General features: G+C 41.8%; 1 protein-coding gene across 3 annotated transcripts in view; it reads left to right on the top strand.

The window, feature by feature from the left end:
- The window catches only part of aasdhppt (aminoadipate-semialdehyde dehydrogenase-phosphopantetheinyl transferase), a 61233-nt gene that overhangs the window by 13500 nt on the left and 29385 nt on the right, over nt 1-18348 (top strand). For all 3 annotated transcript variants that reach the window (XM_078545508.1, XM_078545510.1, XM_078545509.1), the window contains exon 3: nt 7759-7880. In XM_078545508.1, coding sequence (XP_078401634.1) covers nt 7759-7880 — 122 coding nt within the window. The remainder of the gene's footprint in view (nt 1-7758; nt 7881-18348) is intronic.

Below are 18348 nucleotides of genomic sequence, written 5' to 3'. Positions count from 1 at the left end.
AAGGTGATGACCACATTGCATCTTTGGAGGGGGAGCCTGACCTGCGGAGGACATCTGCAGCCACTCACTTAGATGCCAGGATGGACTCATTCAGGCATGCTTCAGCTAATCTGAGTACAGCCATTTGGCACACCAATTTTGAACCTTCCAGCTCCCAGCACAAAGCAGCCACGTACAAAAATCTATCCCTCTCACTGAAATCCATTGCTTTTCTTTTACTCTTGCCATACCATTATCCTCAAGGCTGAAGGTCACTTGACAAGTGACAAGCAGTGGCAAGCATCAATAGGGAGGATGGGATAATGGAGCTCTAAAAGAAAGATTTGTAAGCATTGAACAGATAAGTGACAACTTAATATTGTTAAATATCCAAATGTAATCCTTGTGCAGCTACAAATTTTTCTTTCCTTTTATTAAGATGCTGATAGTGCAACCCCTGTGGCTGCAGCAGAGCTAGCGGCAGGCTGCTCATTCCCCTGTTCTTACAGTTCAGATGCTTGTGGGTTGATGCCCTATGGACTTTGGAGCTTATGAGAGCCCCCCACATAGAAGTGCATCTGTGCAGGGGGCAGCCTGGCCATCAGGACAGAATCCAGCATGTTGGATTCTGACTGAGAGGGACCAAGGGGTGAAGAGTGGGAGTGCTTTGAACAAAATCCCCATTTCCATGTTCTCTTTCTGTAGCTTCCCTCTCATGAGCCACTGGCACTTCCCTGCTAGTCTAGTGCTGGAGAACCTTTGCTGCACATCAGGATGTGCTGAACAGCCAGCTCCAGGCTTTCCTCCATCCTACTTAAACTGGCAGACAGAGTGTTGGTGAGGGCCAGCATGCACTCTGTTGCCTGATGCGTATGTTGCTCCATGTAGGTGGCCACTTATTCCACACAGGTAGCAGCCATTAGTGCAAATGCCTGAGACACCCTGACACATGCTGGAAACAGACTCCTCCAGTCTCTCTTCAAACATGTACAGTGTCTCTGGGAGAGGCTGACAGAACCTCAGACATTTTCTGGTACTGCTCCAGAATACTTGTCTTCATCAATGACCCTGAGGCTCAGCATCTGTGTTCACTGAGCAGAGCTTTGAAGAATCCAGCGCCCCCTGACTGGGACTCTCCACTGTTGTCCCTGTCTCCAGCACCTCTTCTGCTCACTTGTGATGTATGCTTCATCACATGACAACTACCTGTCTTGAAGGTTCCACCATGGTGTGTATATCTAAGTTGGCGGAGGGCCCACATGACTCATGTGACAATGCTTCCTCAGATTACGTGGCCTCTTCTAAGGAGTCTTCATCGTCCTCCTGCACCAGATCCTGAGGAACGCTTCACTAATTTGGCAAGTTTGGTCAAACATGGGCAAGGAAACTTCCTGCTAATTAATGCCTGCTCTACCTCATCCTCACCAATCTACCTGTCACATGCATCTGTCCATGACAGTGTTGGTAAGAGCAACACCATACAGTCTATGTGGAGATGAAGTCCTGTCTACACACTGAGGACACCCTCCATCCTGTTCTGTGACACTATCAATGTGCTAAATAGGAGCTCTCACGAGCCTGTCTTACAATCTACCTGACAATGGCGATTCACCTCGTCAAAGATCAACTACTCTCTGGTGTCAGTATTAAATATTGCTTAGATGCGAAGCTCTTTAACCTCAGTCAGCTCCATGCCAAAACTGAACTGACCACCACAGATATACATGATCTACACAAAATTCATCATCGCCTCCAGTGTGCCAGCTCAGCCTTCAGCCAACTGAGGAAAATAGTACTGAGAACAGAATGTCAAACCCAAGACTATGATCATGGTTTAGCAGGCAGCAGTGATCCCTGCGCTCCTCCATGTTGCGGCAACTTGGACACCTACAACAGGCCCCTGAAAACCCTGGGGAACTACCACCAGCAGTGCAAGACCCTTCAAATCTGGTAGCAAGAAAGGCTGTCCAACAGCAGCGTCCTTTCCCAAGCCACCTTGCCCAGCACTCAATAATCACTCAAAACCAGCTCCGCTGGGCAGGACATGTCATTTGTATGCTTGAAACCAGACTCCTGAAGCAATTGCTCTACTCCAAACTTGGTCGCAGCAGGAGACTCCCTCAAGGACAACGGAAATGCTTTATGGATGTCCTTAAAGTATCCCTGAAGAGGTCAAACATCTCCATCGACTCATGGGAGAGTGTGGTTTGTGACCAAAAAAAATGGAGTAGGCTCATTCAGGAAGGCATCAAGCACATTGAGAGAATTCATCAGGAAGAGGCAGTGGTGAAGTCAAGGCATCAGAGGAGCGCACAAACCTTCAAACAACGCTTCCAGCACTACCTGCCCCACATGTGGCAGAGTCTGCAGATCACACATAACTTACCAGCCATCTCAGAACCCATCGAAATAGAGAGGAAGCAGGTCATCCTCAATACAACGATACCTAAAAAGAAGACAGCATGATCTATAGTTTGCGGTTGACTGCAGTGTCCCACTCTGCACCAGATTTGCAAGCCACTCTCCATTTCTTTAATTCTGCATGCAGGAAACTCAGCCAAAACAAACCTCATATATCCACCCCCACTTGGTCAGCCAAATATTCCACCTTTTGTATACGTTGAAGGAGAGACTCTGGGATATGTTGAGCACTTCCCGCACCTTAGCAGCCACCTGGTGATGGGATGGGGAGGAGGGGGAGATGGGGGAGGGGTGGCAGCAGCAGGGACAAAGGAAAAGCTTCAAAGACACTCTGAAACTCTCCTTGAAGCACGGCAACATTGACATTAATTACTGGGAGGAGCTTGCTACCAATTGTTCAAAATGGTGACAACTTGTCCATCAAGCTGTATCTTAATGATGATGCAGAGCAGCGGCAGAGAAGGAAAGAAAAGGAAGCAAAGATTACGCTCCAGATCCCACTACTTTGTGGGACATCCTGCCCCAGATCTGTGAATGGAGAATCAGCCCTTTCACTCACATGAAGACCCATGGCAGAAACTCAAAATCAATCTCAAATTGAGGAACAGCCAACGACAATGATGATGGCTAAATAGGATAGATTCTGAACAAATCTAGCCGCTCAAAACTAGGCATCCATGAGGTGCTGTGTGCCATCAGCAGCAACAGAATTATGCTCTCATTTTTTAGTGATTTTTTTTTTCCTTTGGTGACTTGCACTGTTTTTTTAAAAAGGTAGTGTTTTGTTTTACACAGTTTACTGTAAGTATAGTTCGTACTCATAGTAATGCATTGAGAATTCATTAAATTGATAGGCCCAATAATTGCTGTTAAAATAGCAGAAAGGCTAATAGCCTTCGCTATTATTTAAATGCAAATAGCATAGCAACATAAGGGGGTATGGGCGATTAAACTTGGAAATTGAGAGGTTGTTGTTGGAAATGTGCTGCCACTGTTAGCTTTGCAAAAATGTCATCTTGCTATCTGGCTCACCATTCAAATTCATTGGGAAGTGTTAATTTCCTGTACTTGCACTGTAAATGCTGTAAAAAATTAATTCTTCATTTCAACTCTTAAGTACTCTTTTAATAATGTGATAATTGTTAATTTCTGCCAATCAACTTTTCAGGCACTGAAAATTATTGTAAGTGCATTGTCTCATTTTTTTCAGGTTTTATTTATTGAAGATTTTAAAAAAGCATTTTTAAATTTTACTTTTTTCTCTTTCTCAATCCAATCTTCTTCCTCTTTCCATACTTGATTTGACATTGAATTCATCAGTGTAACTTACTCCTCCTTGTTCAGACTGTGCTGTTCATTTCATAATTCTTCAATCTGATTTGTTAAGGAGATACACAGTTGTTTGCCCTTTTACTGAGATCTGAAATGTCCTGCAGACGGTGCTGCGCAGTCTCCATCTTTGAACTTTTGGCAACCTGGCAGTACGAATTATCATGGGCATTAAGATGGCAAGAGCAAATCCAACTGGCGCCATTCGTTGACAGGAATTTTTTGGGCCAATATTTATCCAAGGAGCAGCCTCAGCGCAATTTATAGAAGTCAAAGTCACTTATAATGTTCCTTTTTGTTGATGTCTTAGGTAAATATTATATCCAATGAGTCCTAGACATGTATATTCTCTTTATATCTTCTAACGAGTATTTGAAAGGCCATATGTTCTTGTAATATGTTAAATGCAGAATATTCATTACACATTTTAAAACGGCTGTATAAACAGGCAAACATAAATTCAGCACCCTGAAATGTTCATTTGATGCTTCTCTAAATAAATGATAATAAATTGAGCCTTCAGCAAATCACCTCCACAGTGAAAACTACTGCAAGTTCTTCTGAAAGCTGCAAGCAGTTGGAACTGAACAATTTAACTTGCGTACTCAAATGCATGCCTGTAAACACTGATAAAGTGATTATCATATATTTTACTCCTCACATCTCCTGCAGTTGTAAACACACTAGTGCTCTGTCCAAATAATGATCTTGTTAGTGAACTACACCATGCATAGTTTATCAGTTGACTTCTGTGACGTATTGAATACTGTGCTCTGTTCTTTACTCACTTCTGAAATGAATGGTAAACAAGCTCTTGCTTTACTGAATTGAAAAGTGCTCTGTATTTAGGAGTGTGATTTTCAGTCCTATCCTTTCAGTTCTGCATTTTCTGTCTTTAGTGTATTTATTGTAATATTTGTATTTCCTGACATGGACCATTATTGACTCTTTTTATAAAATTGCAAAAGAAAACAAATAGTTTTAATCGATTTTGTTTTCAGATACATCCTTTTTTCCATTAACATAGTTTGAGCATTTAATTCAACTTTCAGGGCAATGGCTAGCCACATCAGCTAAATGCAAGCCCGTTTTGTGTGGTTAATGAAGATTACTTGTAAACATGCTGTAATCACCACATCAATATTCCATGGAAGATTAATGTCAAAGTCAAAGAGTTTTACTATAAATTTCAACTCTAGTTTGTGTAATTTCTTAACTGTTCTCTGGAAAACATTGTTTGCTTCACTTACGTAGCCCTTTAATACCAATGTAGGATTGTGATTCTTTTGTGTTCTCTTGAGGGGTTAAGGCAGCTACTCAGTTTTGAAGAAAAGATTAAACCCAATTAATTAAGTAATTTTTCAGTGTATTGATTATAACTAGTCCATTTTATAACTTCCTGCTCAGGATTGTTAGACAACAAATATCTCAAAGCTAAGATATGAAGTCATCAAGGACTGACACATTCTCTCCACAAAAAGCCAGTTCAGTTACATCTTGCAAATTTATTTGTGTGAATTTGCACTAAAACAAAACAACCTGTAAGGTTTAACATTTGAAAACAACATAACATCTTTCTTCCAGCTGCATTTCTTCGAAATGATGCACACACTGATTTGTGTCAATAAAGTGACTGCATTTAGAAATGACAATAAAAAGAAAAGTTGTAATTATTGGAAATCTAAACTAAAAATTCTGGAAATTGGCCAGTATCTGAAAGGGAAAACATAAGTTGCCATTCCAGATGCACCCTTTATCACAACTATATTGCTTGTGAACTGACATTGATGGGGTATTTAAGAATAACAGGATAATGGATAACAGATAACAGCGCCTTGAGCCTACTCTGCCGTTCAATAAGATCATGGCTGATCGTCTACACCTTCTCACACTATCCCCATATATCTTGATTTCTTTAGCATCCAAAAATCTATCAATCTGTGTCTTGAATATACGCGATGAGTGAGCATCCTCTGGGGTACGGGATTTCTGAAATAAGGAGAACAAAACTGTTCACAGTACTCCAGGTGTGGTCTTACTGTACAATTGCAGTACAACTTCTTTACTCTTGTGCCCAAATCCATTTGTAATGAAGGCTAACATACCATTTGCTTTCTTAATTGTTTGCTGTGCCTGCATGTTAACTTTCTGTGATTCGTGTCACAGATCCCTTTGAATACCAATGTTTCCCAGTCTCTCTCCATTTAAAAAAATATCCTGCTTTACTATTTTATCTACCAAAGTGGACAACTTCACATTTCTCCACACATTTCATCCGTCACCTTCTTGTCTACTCACTAAATCTGTCTAAATCCTTTTGCAGCCTCTTTGTATTCACCTCACAGCTTACTTTTCCACTTAACTGCTGTATCGTTAGCAAACGTACATACATTACACTTGGTCTGCTCATTTACAATAATTCCTCACGTAACATTGTAGTTGTATTCCTGACAAGTGCAACTTGAAACGAAACAATGTGAAGCAAATCAGATTTTCCCATTACAGCCAATGTAAAAGCTATAATTAGGTTCTATAGGACCTTTCTCATCAGAAAAAAACATTAAAACGTTATACCCGCTAAGTTGAAATAATTTACATTGCTAAATTCCTATATTCATAAATGAAATAACTTTCATATTTTAAAAATTATTTTATTTTAAAAGAAATCTGCTGACTCTTTCCACGTACTTCTGGCTTGTCATCTCTCCCACTTACCAACTCCACGACTCGCCTGCCTCTCCCACTTGCCTGACCCTCCATTTTGCTGCCCCTCCCATTCTCCGACCCTCTGGCTCAATGCCTATCTGGGTCACCACTTGACGACCCTTGCCGTCTTCAACCCTAGCTCACCAACCCTTTCGTCGAACCCCCATCTTGCTGCTTCCCTCTCATTAGCTCTCGCTGTGACCAAGGGTTCATGAGATGAGTGGCAAGAGGCAGGAAGAGCTGCTTCAAGTTGAAGGGCTGCAGAGGTAAGCCTCAAGCTAGATAGGTGGCGAGAGGGAAGGTCGGCAGCGATAGGGAGGGTCAGTGAGAGGGAAAGACAGCAGTGACCAGGAGGGTCAGCAGCAAGTGGGATGGTCAACAGCGACCGGGAGAGTCTGCATGAAGCAGGTTGGCAGCAACCAGGAGGGTCAGCGAGGGGGGTCAGCAGTGACTGGGAAGGTGGGCAAGAGGGAGGGTCTGCAGCAACCGGAGGGCCAGCAAGAGGGAAGGGCGACAGTGAGGGAGAGGGCCAGCAGCAACTGGGACGGTTGGTGAGAGTGAAGGTCAGTGAGAGAGAAGGTTAGCAGCGACTGGGAGGGTCAGGGGAGGGCATGTTGGCCAGAGGCAGGGTGGCAAGAGTGGAATTCAGCGAGAGGGAAGATAGGCAATGACCGGGAGTGTCAGGGAGTGGGAAAGGCCACTCCAAAATGGCACCTATTGTCAGACCCAGCGTGAAGCAACCTTAACTATTAACTGACTGATGTTAAAGCAGAACGACTTAAAATGGGACAAATTTAAACAGGGATTTACTGTAAATTATTGTTATAAATGGTAAGTGGTATATAAATATGTAAATAAAACATTCACATTGCTGGTGTGATAGATTTTTGCACCTCTGAAGTATATTATTGAGGCAAAGAAGAAAGAGTTTTACAGTTAATCTGTTTTACCCCGCTGCTAATTAAAGATTGGTTGGTGCTGAAACAGAAGGCTACCAATGGTCGCCATTGTCATCCTTCACCTTGTTGAGCATAAAATGTATTATTATATACATGTATAAAAACTGTATGGTGTAAGTCATTCCACTACAACGTTAAATGAGGACGTACAAAAATAGAGCCCCATAAGGGAAACAAAGTGACAGTTATGAAATCTGTAATTTTTTGGATATGTATGTACATTGAACAATATCACACTTGTAAGTTAGAGTCTTCTATTTAGCCAAACCATTTGAAATTCTTTAACGCTGGGATTTTCTTTTGTTTTGAATATTTTTTCAATTGTGAAATAACTGGGAGGTTCTCTTCTTAACTTCTTTGACAGGTACCAGTTCTGTTACCGAGTTTTTCCGAATTATGAACAGACAATTCACAGACCATGAATGGAAAATAATCAATATGGCAGGTGATGAATGGGCACAACTAGACATGTTTTACAGACATTGGGTATGTTTTATTTAAAAGAAAATTGTTTTGTTTTGGCTAGTTTCAGGATATATACATGAAAATACAGCTTTACAAGTTATGCATTTTAGGTTAAAACATCACAGAATTGTTACAGTGCAGAAGGGGGCCATTTATCCCGTCGTATCTGCACTAGCTTTCCGAATGAGCAATTCAGCTAATGCCATTCCCTGCCTCCTCTCCATAACCCTGCACATTCTTCCTTTTCAGATAATCCAATTCCTTCATGAATGCCTCGATTGAACCCGCCTCCACCACACTCTCAGGTGGTGCATTCCAGATCATGACCACTTGCTGTGTGAAAAAGTTTCTCCTCATGTCTCCATTGCTTCTTTTGCCAATTACTTTAAATCTGTGTCCTCTTGTTCTCAATCCTTCCACAAATGGGAACAGTATTTCCCTTTATACTCTTTCCAGACCCCTCATGATTTTGAATACCTCCGCCCAATCTCCTGTCAGCCTTCTCTTCTCAAAGAAAAACAGTCTCAATTTCTCCAATCTATCCACCTAACTGAAGTTCGTGGAACCATTCTAATGAACCTTTCTTGTATTCTCTCTAATGCCTTCACATCTTTCCTAAAGTGTGGTGCCCAGAACTGGATGCAATACTCCAATTGAGGCCAAACCAATGTTTTATACAAGTTTACCGTAACCTCCTTGCTCTTGTACTTTATGCCCCCATTAAAGTCCAGGATACCTAATGCTTTACTAAGTGCCCTCTCAACCTGTCCTACCACCTTCAATGACTTACGCACATATACACCCAGGACCCTCTGTTCCTGCACCCCTTTTAAAATTGTACCCTTTATTCTATATTGTCTCTGTGTTCTTCCTACCAAAGTGAATTACTTCACACTCCTCTGCATTGAATTTCATCTGCCATTTGTCTGCCCATTCCATCAACTTGTTGATGTCCTTTTGAACTTCTACACCATCCTCCTCACAGTTCATGATGTTTCCAAGTTTCATATCATCCTCAAATTTCGAAACTGTGCCCTGTATACCAATGTCTAGGTCATTAATAGATATCAGGAAGAGCAAAGGTCCTAACACCAACTGCTGGGGAACTCCATTACATACCTTGCTTCAGCCCAAAAATATCCATTAACCACTACTCTCTGTTTCCTGTCACTCAGCCAGTTTTGTATCCATGTTGCTACTGTACCTTTTATTCCATGAGCTATAACTTCCTCCTTTCATCTTAATCCCTATCTCTTTTGTTATCCAAAGAGCTCTGGAATTGTTTGCTCTACCTTTCCCATTTGTGGGAACATACTTTGATTGTGCCTGAACACACTCTCTTCAGGTACCATCCCCTAAAAAGGCAGTGGCAACCATGGACTTCCATATGTTGGTCCATGGTTATGCTTGTCAAGGTACTGCAGTGGTTTGCTGTTCCCTTCTGCAGGTTCTGGCTGACCAGGAGACTCTGCTGCTCTTACCGCCTGACATAGGCATTTGGAAGGGTTTGCAGATTGATAATCAACCTGTTTGGTCACATTATGAATGTACATTCCGTGGTCATCAAGTCCCGGAGTGGAACTCAAACCCAGAGTTCCTGGTTCAGAGCTATGGACTGTGCCACAGGACCTGAACTATCTCTTCTTTAAAAGTAGCCCATTGGAATTATTCTTACCCCTTTGAAGTTGGCTTTCACCCAGTTAATTATTCTTACTCTGAATAGCTCTTTGTCCTTTTCCATAGCCAACCTAAACCTTATGATACAATGATCACTGTCCCCTAAATATTCTCTGACTGACATTTGATCCACTTGGCCCACCTCGTTCCCAAGAAGCAGGACTAATCGTGCCTCCTTTTTCGTTGGACTGGAAGCACACTGCTGTGTAAAATTTTCCTGTGTACACTCTAGAAACTCTTGACCCTCTCTGCCCTTTGCACTGCTACTATCCCAGTCTATATTCAGATAATTGAGGTCCCCTACTATAACTACTCTATAATTCTTGTACCTCTCTGTAATTTCCTTGCAAATTTATTCCTCTACATCTTTCCCACTAGTTGGTGGCCTATAGATTACAGCAAGCAATGTCATTACACCTTTTTTGTTCCTCAGCTCTAGCCAAATAGATTCTGCCCTTGATCTCTCTGGGACATTCTCTCCAGAATGCAATGTTCTTCTTGTTAATACCGCCACCCCTCACCCTTTCCTTCTTTCCTGAACACCTTGTATCCAGGAATATTTAATACCAGTCCTATCCCTCTTTGAACTAGGTCTCTGTTATAGCCACACATGGCAATTTGCAAATGTAACTTACTGATTTTATTTACCACACTTGGTGCTTTCACATATATTTTTAAACTTGCAAGCTAAGGGTTGTAAATTTATATTCTGGGTACACTGCTACGAATATAAAGTTTGTTGGCCTATTCACCTTCATTTAGTTTCTAGCTAAGTATAAATTTTGTTTTTTTAGATAAATAAATGTTAATGAGAATATTGAAATGGTGATGGTAGTTTAAATCCCATATAAATTTCAGCCAGGATCTGGTTTCTAGGAAATACTGCAATTAAGTTTAATGAACTTTACTTTTTAGAACCAAGCAATTTTCCAACATAGAAATAGGCTGTTCAGCCCATTGTCTATGTTGGATCTTAGCTAGAGTAATTCAAATTTAATCCCCCTGCCCTGCTTTCATGATGGCCTTGTATCTCCCTTTGTTTCAAATGATCATTCAATTTCCTCTAAAAGCTGCAAGTCTGTGATTCAGCCATTCCTTGTTGCACAGTTCTGAGAATCCTGTATGTTAAAGTGCAAAATTATCTCCTAACACCTCACCTCACTCTTAGTGATAATTTTAAATTGATGATTGGTTGCCACTGACTTCCAAAGCAGAGGAAATGGCCTTTTCCTCTTCACCCCATAAATTTTCATAGCTTAAGACTTCTATTAAAACCCTTCTCTGCTCCGATTGAAATAATCCATGCATTTTAAGTTTTTTCTCATAACTATAGTTTCCCATTTGTAGTATCATCTTAGTAATGCCCTTTCTGTAATTGGATAGCCATTATTGCAGACAGCTTAACCAAGGTTTTATATAGATCGATCATTACTTCTTTACACTATTTATGAAACCCTAAATTTTATTGCCTTCTTTTTGGTTTTATCTACCAAAACTCCTACACTCCCACTTTCTGGGAATTTTGCATTTGATCCCACAATTCCCCCCACCTCTTCCACCCCCAGTTCTTCATCCACCCCCTTAATTGTATTACCAGTATGTGCATACTTCCTTCAATGTTTTTTTCTCCCAAAATGTATTACTTATCACTTACTCACATCAAATTGCATTTGCCATCTGTCTGCTGATTCTGCTAACCTGAACATTTTTCTGAAGTGTTTTATGGTGCTATTCACTGTATGTCAAACCTCCTATTTTTGCAACATCATCAAATTTTGAGATTCCTGTCTGCTACATCCACATCCAAACCATCTATATGCACTGAGAACAATAGTGGACCCAGCACTGGCCTCTGGATATGCTTCTAATCATTTTCTAATTCAAGCAACATCCATTTACCCTTATTGCTTCATGTTCTTTAATCAACTTTCAACCCATATTATTACATTTACTCTTGCACCACATATCTACATTTCTTTTAACAAGCTTCTTGAGAAACCTCATCAAAAGCCTTCTGAAAATCCATATATTACCACACCTCCTGCAATCCCTTTATCCAGCTAAAAGCTTTAAGGAAATTATGACATTTTGGAAAACACAACTGATCAATGGCACTATTTTGAAAAAGAGCGGGGGAGTTATCCCTAATGCCCTGGCCAATATTCATCCCTCAACCAACATCACAAAAACAGATTATCATTATCACGTTGTTGTTTGTGAGAGTTTGCTCTGTGCAAATTGGCTGCTACATTTCCCACATTACAATAGTGATGTCAGTGCACATTCTATTGCAATAAAGTACAAAGTGACCCGATACTGTTTCCTGATGCAATGCTTCCCCTGGTGACTACACATGTGTCTCTTTGCCTTGTTCTAATACTCTTAGGTGCAACCTGAGGGCCAGTATCATAAGTGTTTCGCTGCTCATCCTCTCCAAAAGGCTCGTAGGACAGAGTTTGTTCCTGGCTGGGAGCCGCTGCTGGCTACATTTCCTAAAAATGTTATAACCAGGAAAACTAAGTTCCCAGTCCTGTCCAGATTTAAGACATATCTCTGTTATAGGCGCTATATCATATCACACTATAGTTATTAATGCTTAAAACTCTTCAACTTTGTTTTGACTATTTTATGCATACCACTCGATCCTAATTCCAGCTATTTGGGTTTGAAACTTTTTCTTTGCTGCAGAAACTTGTCACTCAAGCAATTGCTTAGAATTATGCAGATATGTAGTGTGTATTGATTCTCCATGTCACTCCTGATTACACTTGTCTCAAACTATTGAATATTCAAGGCAATTCACACCATCCTGTTTTAAGTGCTGGTAATTGAACGTAAACCTTTTAGTGAATTTTGTTTTTAGCAATTAGAGTTCATTTTAAAGTAATTTAATGGAAAATACTGCAACATTTTAATTGGTTTTGCTGCAGAAATAATAATGGTTAAAAATGTTATTTGTTTTGCATATCCTCTGTCACATGATCTGTTCAGAAGGTCCATAAGAGAAGACCACATTAGGGCTTTAACAAATGAGGTATGATGATTCTACCTTAGGAGTACCACACACCTACTTTGTTAATCAAGATTTTAAAAATGTCAAAAACTATAATCAGTTTAAATCTGAAAATCTATACGAGAATGCTGGAAATCACAGCAGTCAGCATCTAAAGAACAAAAATACATCAACTCAACCTATTTTTTCAAATGCTCACAGCTCTGTTATATATTTCCAGCATGTTTGACCTTATTACTTTGTCACACAGTTTGCACAATAGGTTGAGTATGCTAGACCTTGTATATTATGGCTGAGCAACTTTCCCCAATATGAAGGGCTGTTAAGTCTGACATTTTTATGTTGTGATGGAGAAATGAAAGTAATAATCTGGAGTCAGATCCTGAGCAGTCTCTAGAGCAGAGCAGTGTGCAAACCCATTAGGGAAGCTCTCCTGCATCTGAAATTGGTAGCTATAGTATAATAGCACCCTTGATTCAGCTATTACATGCAAGAAACTCCCAGCTGCTCACTTGGGTCAACTTAATTCAGGACCACAATTAGACCATAAGACATAGGAGCAGAAATTAGGCCATTCGGCCCATCGAGTCTGCTCCGCCATTCAATCATGGCTGATAAATTTCTCAACCCCATTCTCCCGCCTTCTCCCGTAACCTTTGATCCCCTTACCAGTCAAGAACCTGTCTATCTCGATCTTAAATACACTCAATGACCTGGCCTCCACAACCTTCTGTGGCAATGAATTCCATAGATTCATCACTCTCTGGCTAAAGAAGTTTCTCCTCATCTCTGTTCTAAAAGGTCTTCCCTTTACTCTGAGGCTGTGCCCTCGGGTCCTAGTCTCTCCTACTAATGGAAACATCTTCCCCACGTCCACTCTATCCAGGCCTTTCAGTATTCTGTAAGTTTCAATCAGATCCCCCCTCATCCTTCTAAACTCCATCGAGTATAGACCCAGAGTCCTCAAACGTTCCTCATATGTTAAGCCTTTCATTCCTGGGATCGTTCTCATGAACCTCCTCTGGACCCACTCCAGGGCCAGAATATCCTTCCTGAGATACAGGGCCCAAAATTGCTCACAATATTCTAAATGTGGTCTGACCAGAGCCTTAAAAAGCCTCAGCAGCACACCCCTGCTTTTATATTCTAGTCCTCTCGAAATAAATGCCAACATTGCATTTGCCTTCCTAACTACCAACTCAACCTGCAAGTTAACCTTAAGAGAATCCTGGACTAGGACTCCCAAGTCCCTTTGCACTCCAGATTTCTGAATTCTCTCCCCATTTAGAAAATAGTCTATGCGTCTATTCTTCCTACCAAAGTGCATGACCTCACACTTCCCCACGTTGTATTCCATCTGCCACTTCTTTGCCCATTCTCCTAACCTGTCCAAATCCTTCTGCAGCCTCCCCGCCTCCTCAATACTACCTGTCCCTCCACCTATCTTTGTATCATCTGCAAACTTAGCCAGAATGCCCTCAGTTCCTTCATCTAGATCATTAATGTATAAAGTGAAAAGTTGTGGTCCCAACACTGACCCCTGCAGAACTCCACTAGTCACCGGCCGCCATCCTGAGATGGACCCCCTTATCCCCACTCTCTGCCTCCTGCCAGACAGCCAATCTTCTATCCATGCTAGTACCTTGCCTCTAACACCATGGGCTCTTATCTTACTGAGCAGCCTCCTGTGCGGCACCTTGTCAAAGGCCTTCTGGAAGTCCAAGTAGATAACATCCATTGGCTCTCCTTTGTCTAACCTGCTCGTTACCTCCTCAAAGAATTCTAACAAATTTGTCAGACATGACCTCCCCTTGTTGAAACCATGCTGACTTTGCCCTATTTTACCATACACTTCCAAGTATTCTGAAATCTCATCCTTATTAATGGACTCTAAAATCTTACCAATGACCGAGGTCAGGCTAATCGGCCTGTAATTTCCCATCTTTTGCCTCACTCCCTTCTTAAACAGGGGGGTTACATTAGCGATTTTCCAGTCCTCTGGGACCCTCCCTGACTCCAGTGATTCCTGAAAGATCACCACTAACGCCTCCACTATCTCTTCAGCGATCTCCTTCAGAACTCTGGGGTGTAATCCATCTGGTCCAGGTGATTTATCCACCTTCAGACATTTCAGTTTTCCTAGCACCTTCTCCTTGGTAATGGCCACCATACTCACCTCTGCCCCCCGACTCTCTTGAACTTTGGAGATGTTACTCGTGTCTTCCACCGTGAAGACTGACGCAAAGTACCTATTCAGTTCCTCCGCCATTTCTTTGTTCCCCACTACTACTTCTCCAGCATCATTTTCCAGCGGCCCAATGTCCACTTTTGCCTCTCTCTTACCCTTTATATATCTAAAAAAAACTCTTGCAACCTCCTTTTATATTACTGGCTAGTTTACCTTCATATTTAATTTTCTCCCTCCTTATTTCTTTTTTAGTTGTCCTGTGTTAGTCTTTGTAAGCCTCCCAATCCCCTGGTTTCCCACTGCTCTTCGCCGCATTGTATGCTTTCTCTTTAGCTTTTATGCTGTCCCTGACTTCCCTTGTCAGCCATGATTGCCTCGTCCCCCCGTTTAGTATGCTTCTTCTTCCTAGGGATGAATTTTTGCTGTGTCTCCCAAATTACTCCCAGAAACTCCTGCCATTGCTGTTCCACTGTCTTTCCTGCTAGGCTCATCTCCCAGTCAATTCTGGCCAGCTCCTCTCTCATGCCTCTGTAGTTGCCTTTATTCAACTGTAATACCGTTACATCTGATTCCCGCTTTTTCCTCTCAAATTACAGGGTAAATTCTATCATTATATGGTCACTTCCTCCTCTGGGTTCCTTCACCTTAAGCTCCCTTATCAAATCTGCCTCATTACACATCACTAAATCTAGAATTGCCTGTTCCCTAGTGGGCTCCACCACAAGCTGCTCCAAAAAGCCATCTCGTAGACATTCCACAAATTCCTTTTCTTGGGATCCACTACCAACCTGATTTTCCCAGTCTACCTGCATATTGAAATCCCCCATGATCACTGTAACCTTGCCTTTCTTACACGCCTTTTCTATCTCCTGGTGTATCTTGTGCCCCACATCCTGACTACTGTTCGGAGGCCTGTACGTAACTCCCATTATAGTTGCGGTTCCTCAACTCTACCCACACAGATTCTACATCATCTGACCCTACGTCGTTTCTTGCTATCGATTTAATTTCATTTCTTACTAACAAAGCAACCCCATCCCCTCTGCCAACCTGCCTATCTTTTCGATAGGATGTATATCCTTGTATATTTAGCTCCCAGTCCTGATCCCCTTGCAGCATGTCTCCGTGATGCCCACCACATCATACCTGCACCGAATATAGAACCATAGAAGCTTATAGCTGTGGAAAGTCAATCATTGAGCATGTTCAAGACAGAAATCAATAGATTTCTGGATACTAATGAAATCAAGGGATATGGGGATGGTGGGGAAAAATGGCACAAGAGGTAGATGATCAGCCATAATCTATTTGAATGGCGGAACAGCCTCGACGGGCTAAATGGCCTACTCCTCCTATTTCCTATGTTCCTATGTTCATAGCACAGGAGATCATTTAACACCTATCAAATCCCTTCTCAATTTCCTCCGCCCCAAGGAGAACAGCTCCAGCTCCTCCAGTCTATCCATATAGCTATTATTGCTCATTCCTCGAACATTTTAGCAAATCTCTTCTATTTTGATAAATGAGGCAGTTGCCATTTAGAAACAATCCTGACGCATGCATTGGTGCTGTAATTGCCCAGGAAGTTTACGATGGTTTGATTTGCACTTGCTGGACCCTCGACCAATGTCTCTTACACTGATCTCAGTGTCGAAGACTTGGGCTAGATATGGACTGCTTATTCAGATACTTACCCTTACCTTAGAATTGTTACACCGTTTAATCTCTGATGTAACACGGTGATAAACTGTGCAACTCAGCCCATCAACTCTCACATATGCTACCCCACACCCCCCAACGACTCCCCAACCCAACTACCCATCCTCCAGACGTCCCTCGAACTGACTACCCATGCCCTGAACCTACTACCCACAACCCTCAATCTCCGCCCCTCTGGAGCCAGCTATCCAGTCACACAGCCCAACTTCCCACCCCACTGAACCAGACCACTCACTCCCCACAAACCCCTGACCTGACCCCTGCCCCCCCCAACCCCTCCACCACTGTCCGAGATCCAAACCCCAACCAACTATCCACCCCACCCCGGCCATCCGGACCTCCCACCCACCCTGACTTGACCAGACCACCCACTCCAACCTGATCCGATCACCCACCCCCTTGACCCAACTACCCACCCTACCCAACCCAACTGACCTGACTAACCCCCCTCGCCCACACTTGTGTCTAAGGTTAGTAATGAACCTACTAATTATCGTCATTAAGGACTTCCTGACAGCCCAGATCCCCGAGCTTTGTTGGCACCGCTTTCATAGTCATTATATTAGTATCATAATTTGAACAGTTGGTAAAATTGTCAATCAAATACTGTGCCAGCTGAATATAAATATTTGGTTCAGAGAATTTGGTCTTGTTTCTAAGATGTTCCTTTAACTATTTTGCTGCTTAAATTGAATTGAGAAATCTATGTAGGTTGGGAAGGACTGAGAGGGTACACTTATCAGGGGAGTCTGACAAGCTTAAGTGATTTATCTAGGAAAGAGAAGGCTGGGGGTGACTAAATAGTTGTAAAATTATGAAGAGGTTTGATAAGGTGGATGTAGAGAAGATGTTTCCATTTGTGGTGTGGCCAAATCTAGGGGCAATAAATATAAGGTAGTCACCAATAGAGAATTCAGAGGAAACCTCTTTACTGAAAGAATGGTAAGAATGCGGAACTTGCTATCACAATTAATAGTAGAGACGAACAACTCAGGTGCACTTAAGGGGAAGATAGATAAGTGCATGATGGAGAAAGGAATAGATGGCTTTGCTAATAGAAACATAGAATGATTTCAGCACAGAAAGAGGCCATTCAGCCTGCCTTGTCCATGCCGGTTGCCTGTAAGTGCAGCTTGCCTAACCCCACTACCCAGCCTTTTCCTCTTAGTCCTATTAATTTTTTTCTTCAGGTAATTGTGCAATTCCTTTTTGAAAACCACGATTGAATCTACCTGCACAATACTCCCAGGCAGTGCATTTCAGATCCTAACCACTCACTGCGTAAAAAAAGGTTTCCCTCATGTCAGCATCACATCTTTTGAAGTCCATGTACCTTATATCAACTGCATTACCTTCTCTGTTACCTCGTCAAAAACTCTAACAAGTTAATTAAACACAATATGCCCTTAACAAATCTATACTGGCTTTCCTTAATTGTTCCACATTTGTCCAAGTGACTGTTAATTTTGTCCTGGATTAAAAGCTTTCCCGCCACCAAGGTTAAATTTATTGGCCTGTAGTTGCTAGGCTTATCCATACACACTTTTTTTCAACAAGGGTGTAATATTTGTAATTAACTTAAATCGGTGTTGTCAGGTTCTTAACCCTTCCACCAACGGGAACAGTTTTTCCTTATCTAATCTATCTAGACCGCTCAATATTTTGAGCCCCCTAACAAATCTCCCTTTTCTAAGGAAAAGCAGCCCTAGCTTTTCCAATCTATCCATGTTTATTAAAGTTCCTCATCCCTGGAACCATTCTCATGAATCTTTTGACACCCCCTGTAATGCCTTCATATCTTTCCTAGAGTGTGGTGCCAAAAGCTGGACACGCTTCTCCAGTTGAGGCTGAACCAGTGTTTTATATAAGTTTATCATAACTTCTTTGCTTTT

The sequence above is a fragment of the Cetorhinus maximus genome, chromosome 7 (genome assembly GCF_964194155.1).
Source record: "Cetorhinus maximus chromosome 7, sCetMax3.hap1.1, whole genome shotgun sequence".
In the NCBI taxonomy this organism is placed as follows: Eukaryota; Metazoa; Chordata; class Chondrichthyes; order Lamniformes; family Cetorhinidae; genus Cetorhinus; species Cetorhinus maximus.
The sequence above is the reverse complement of the archived record's forward strand: the minus strand, read 5'-3'. Positions and strand labels throughout refer to the sequence as shown.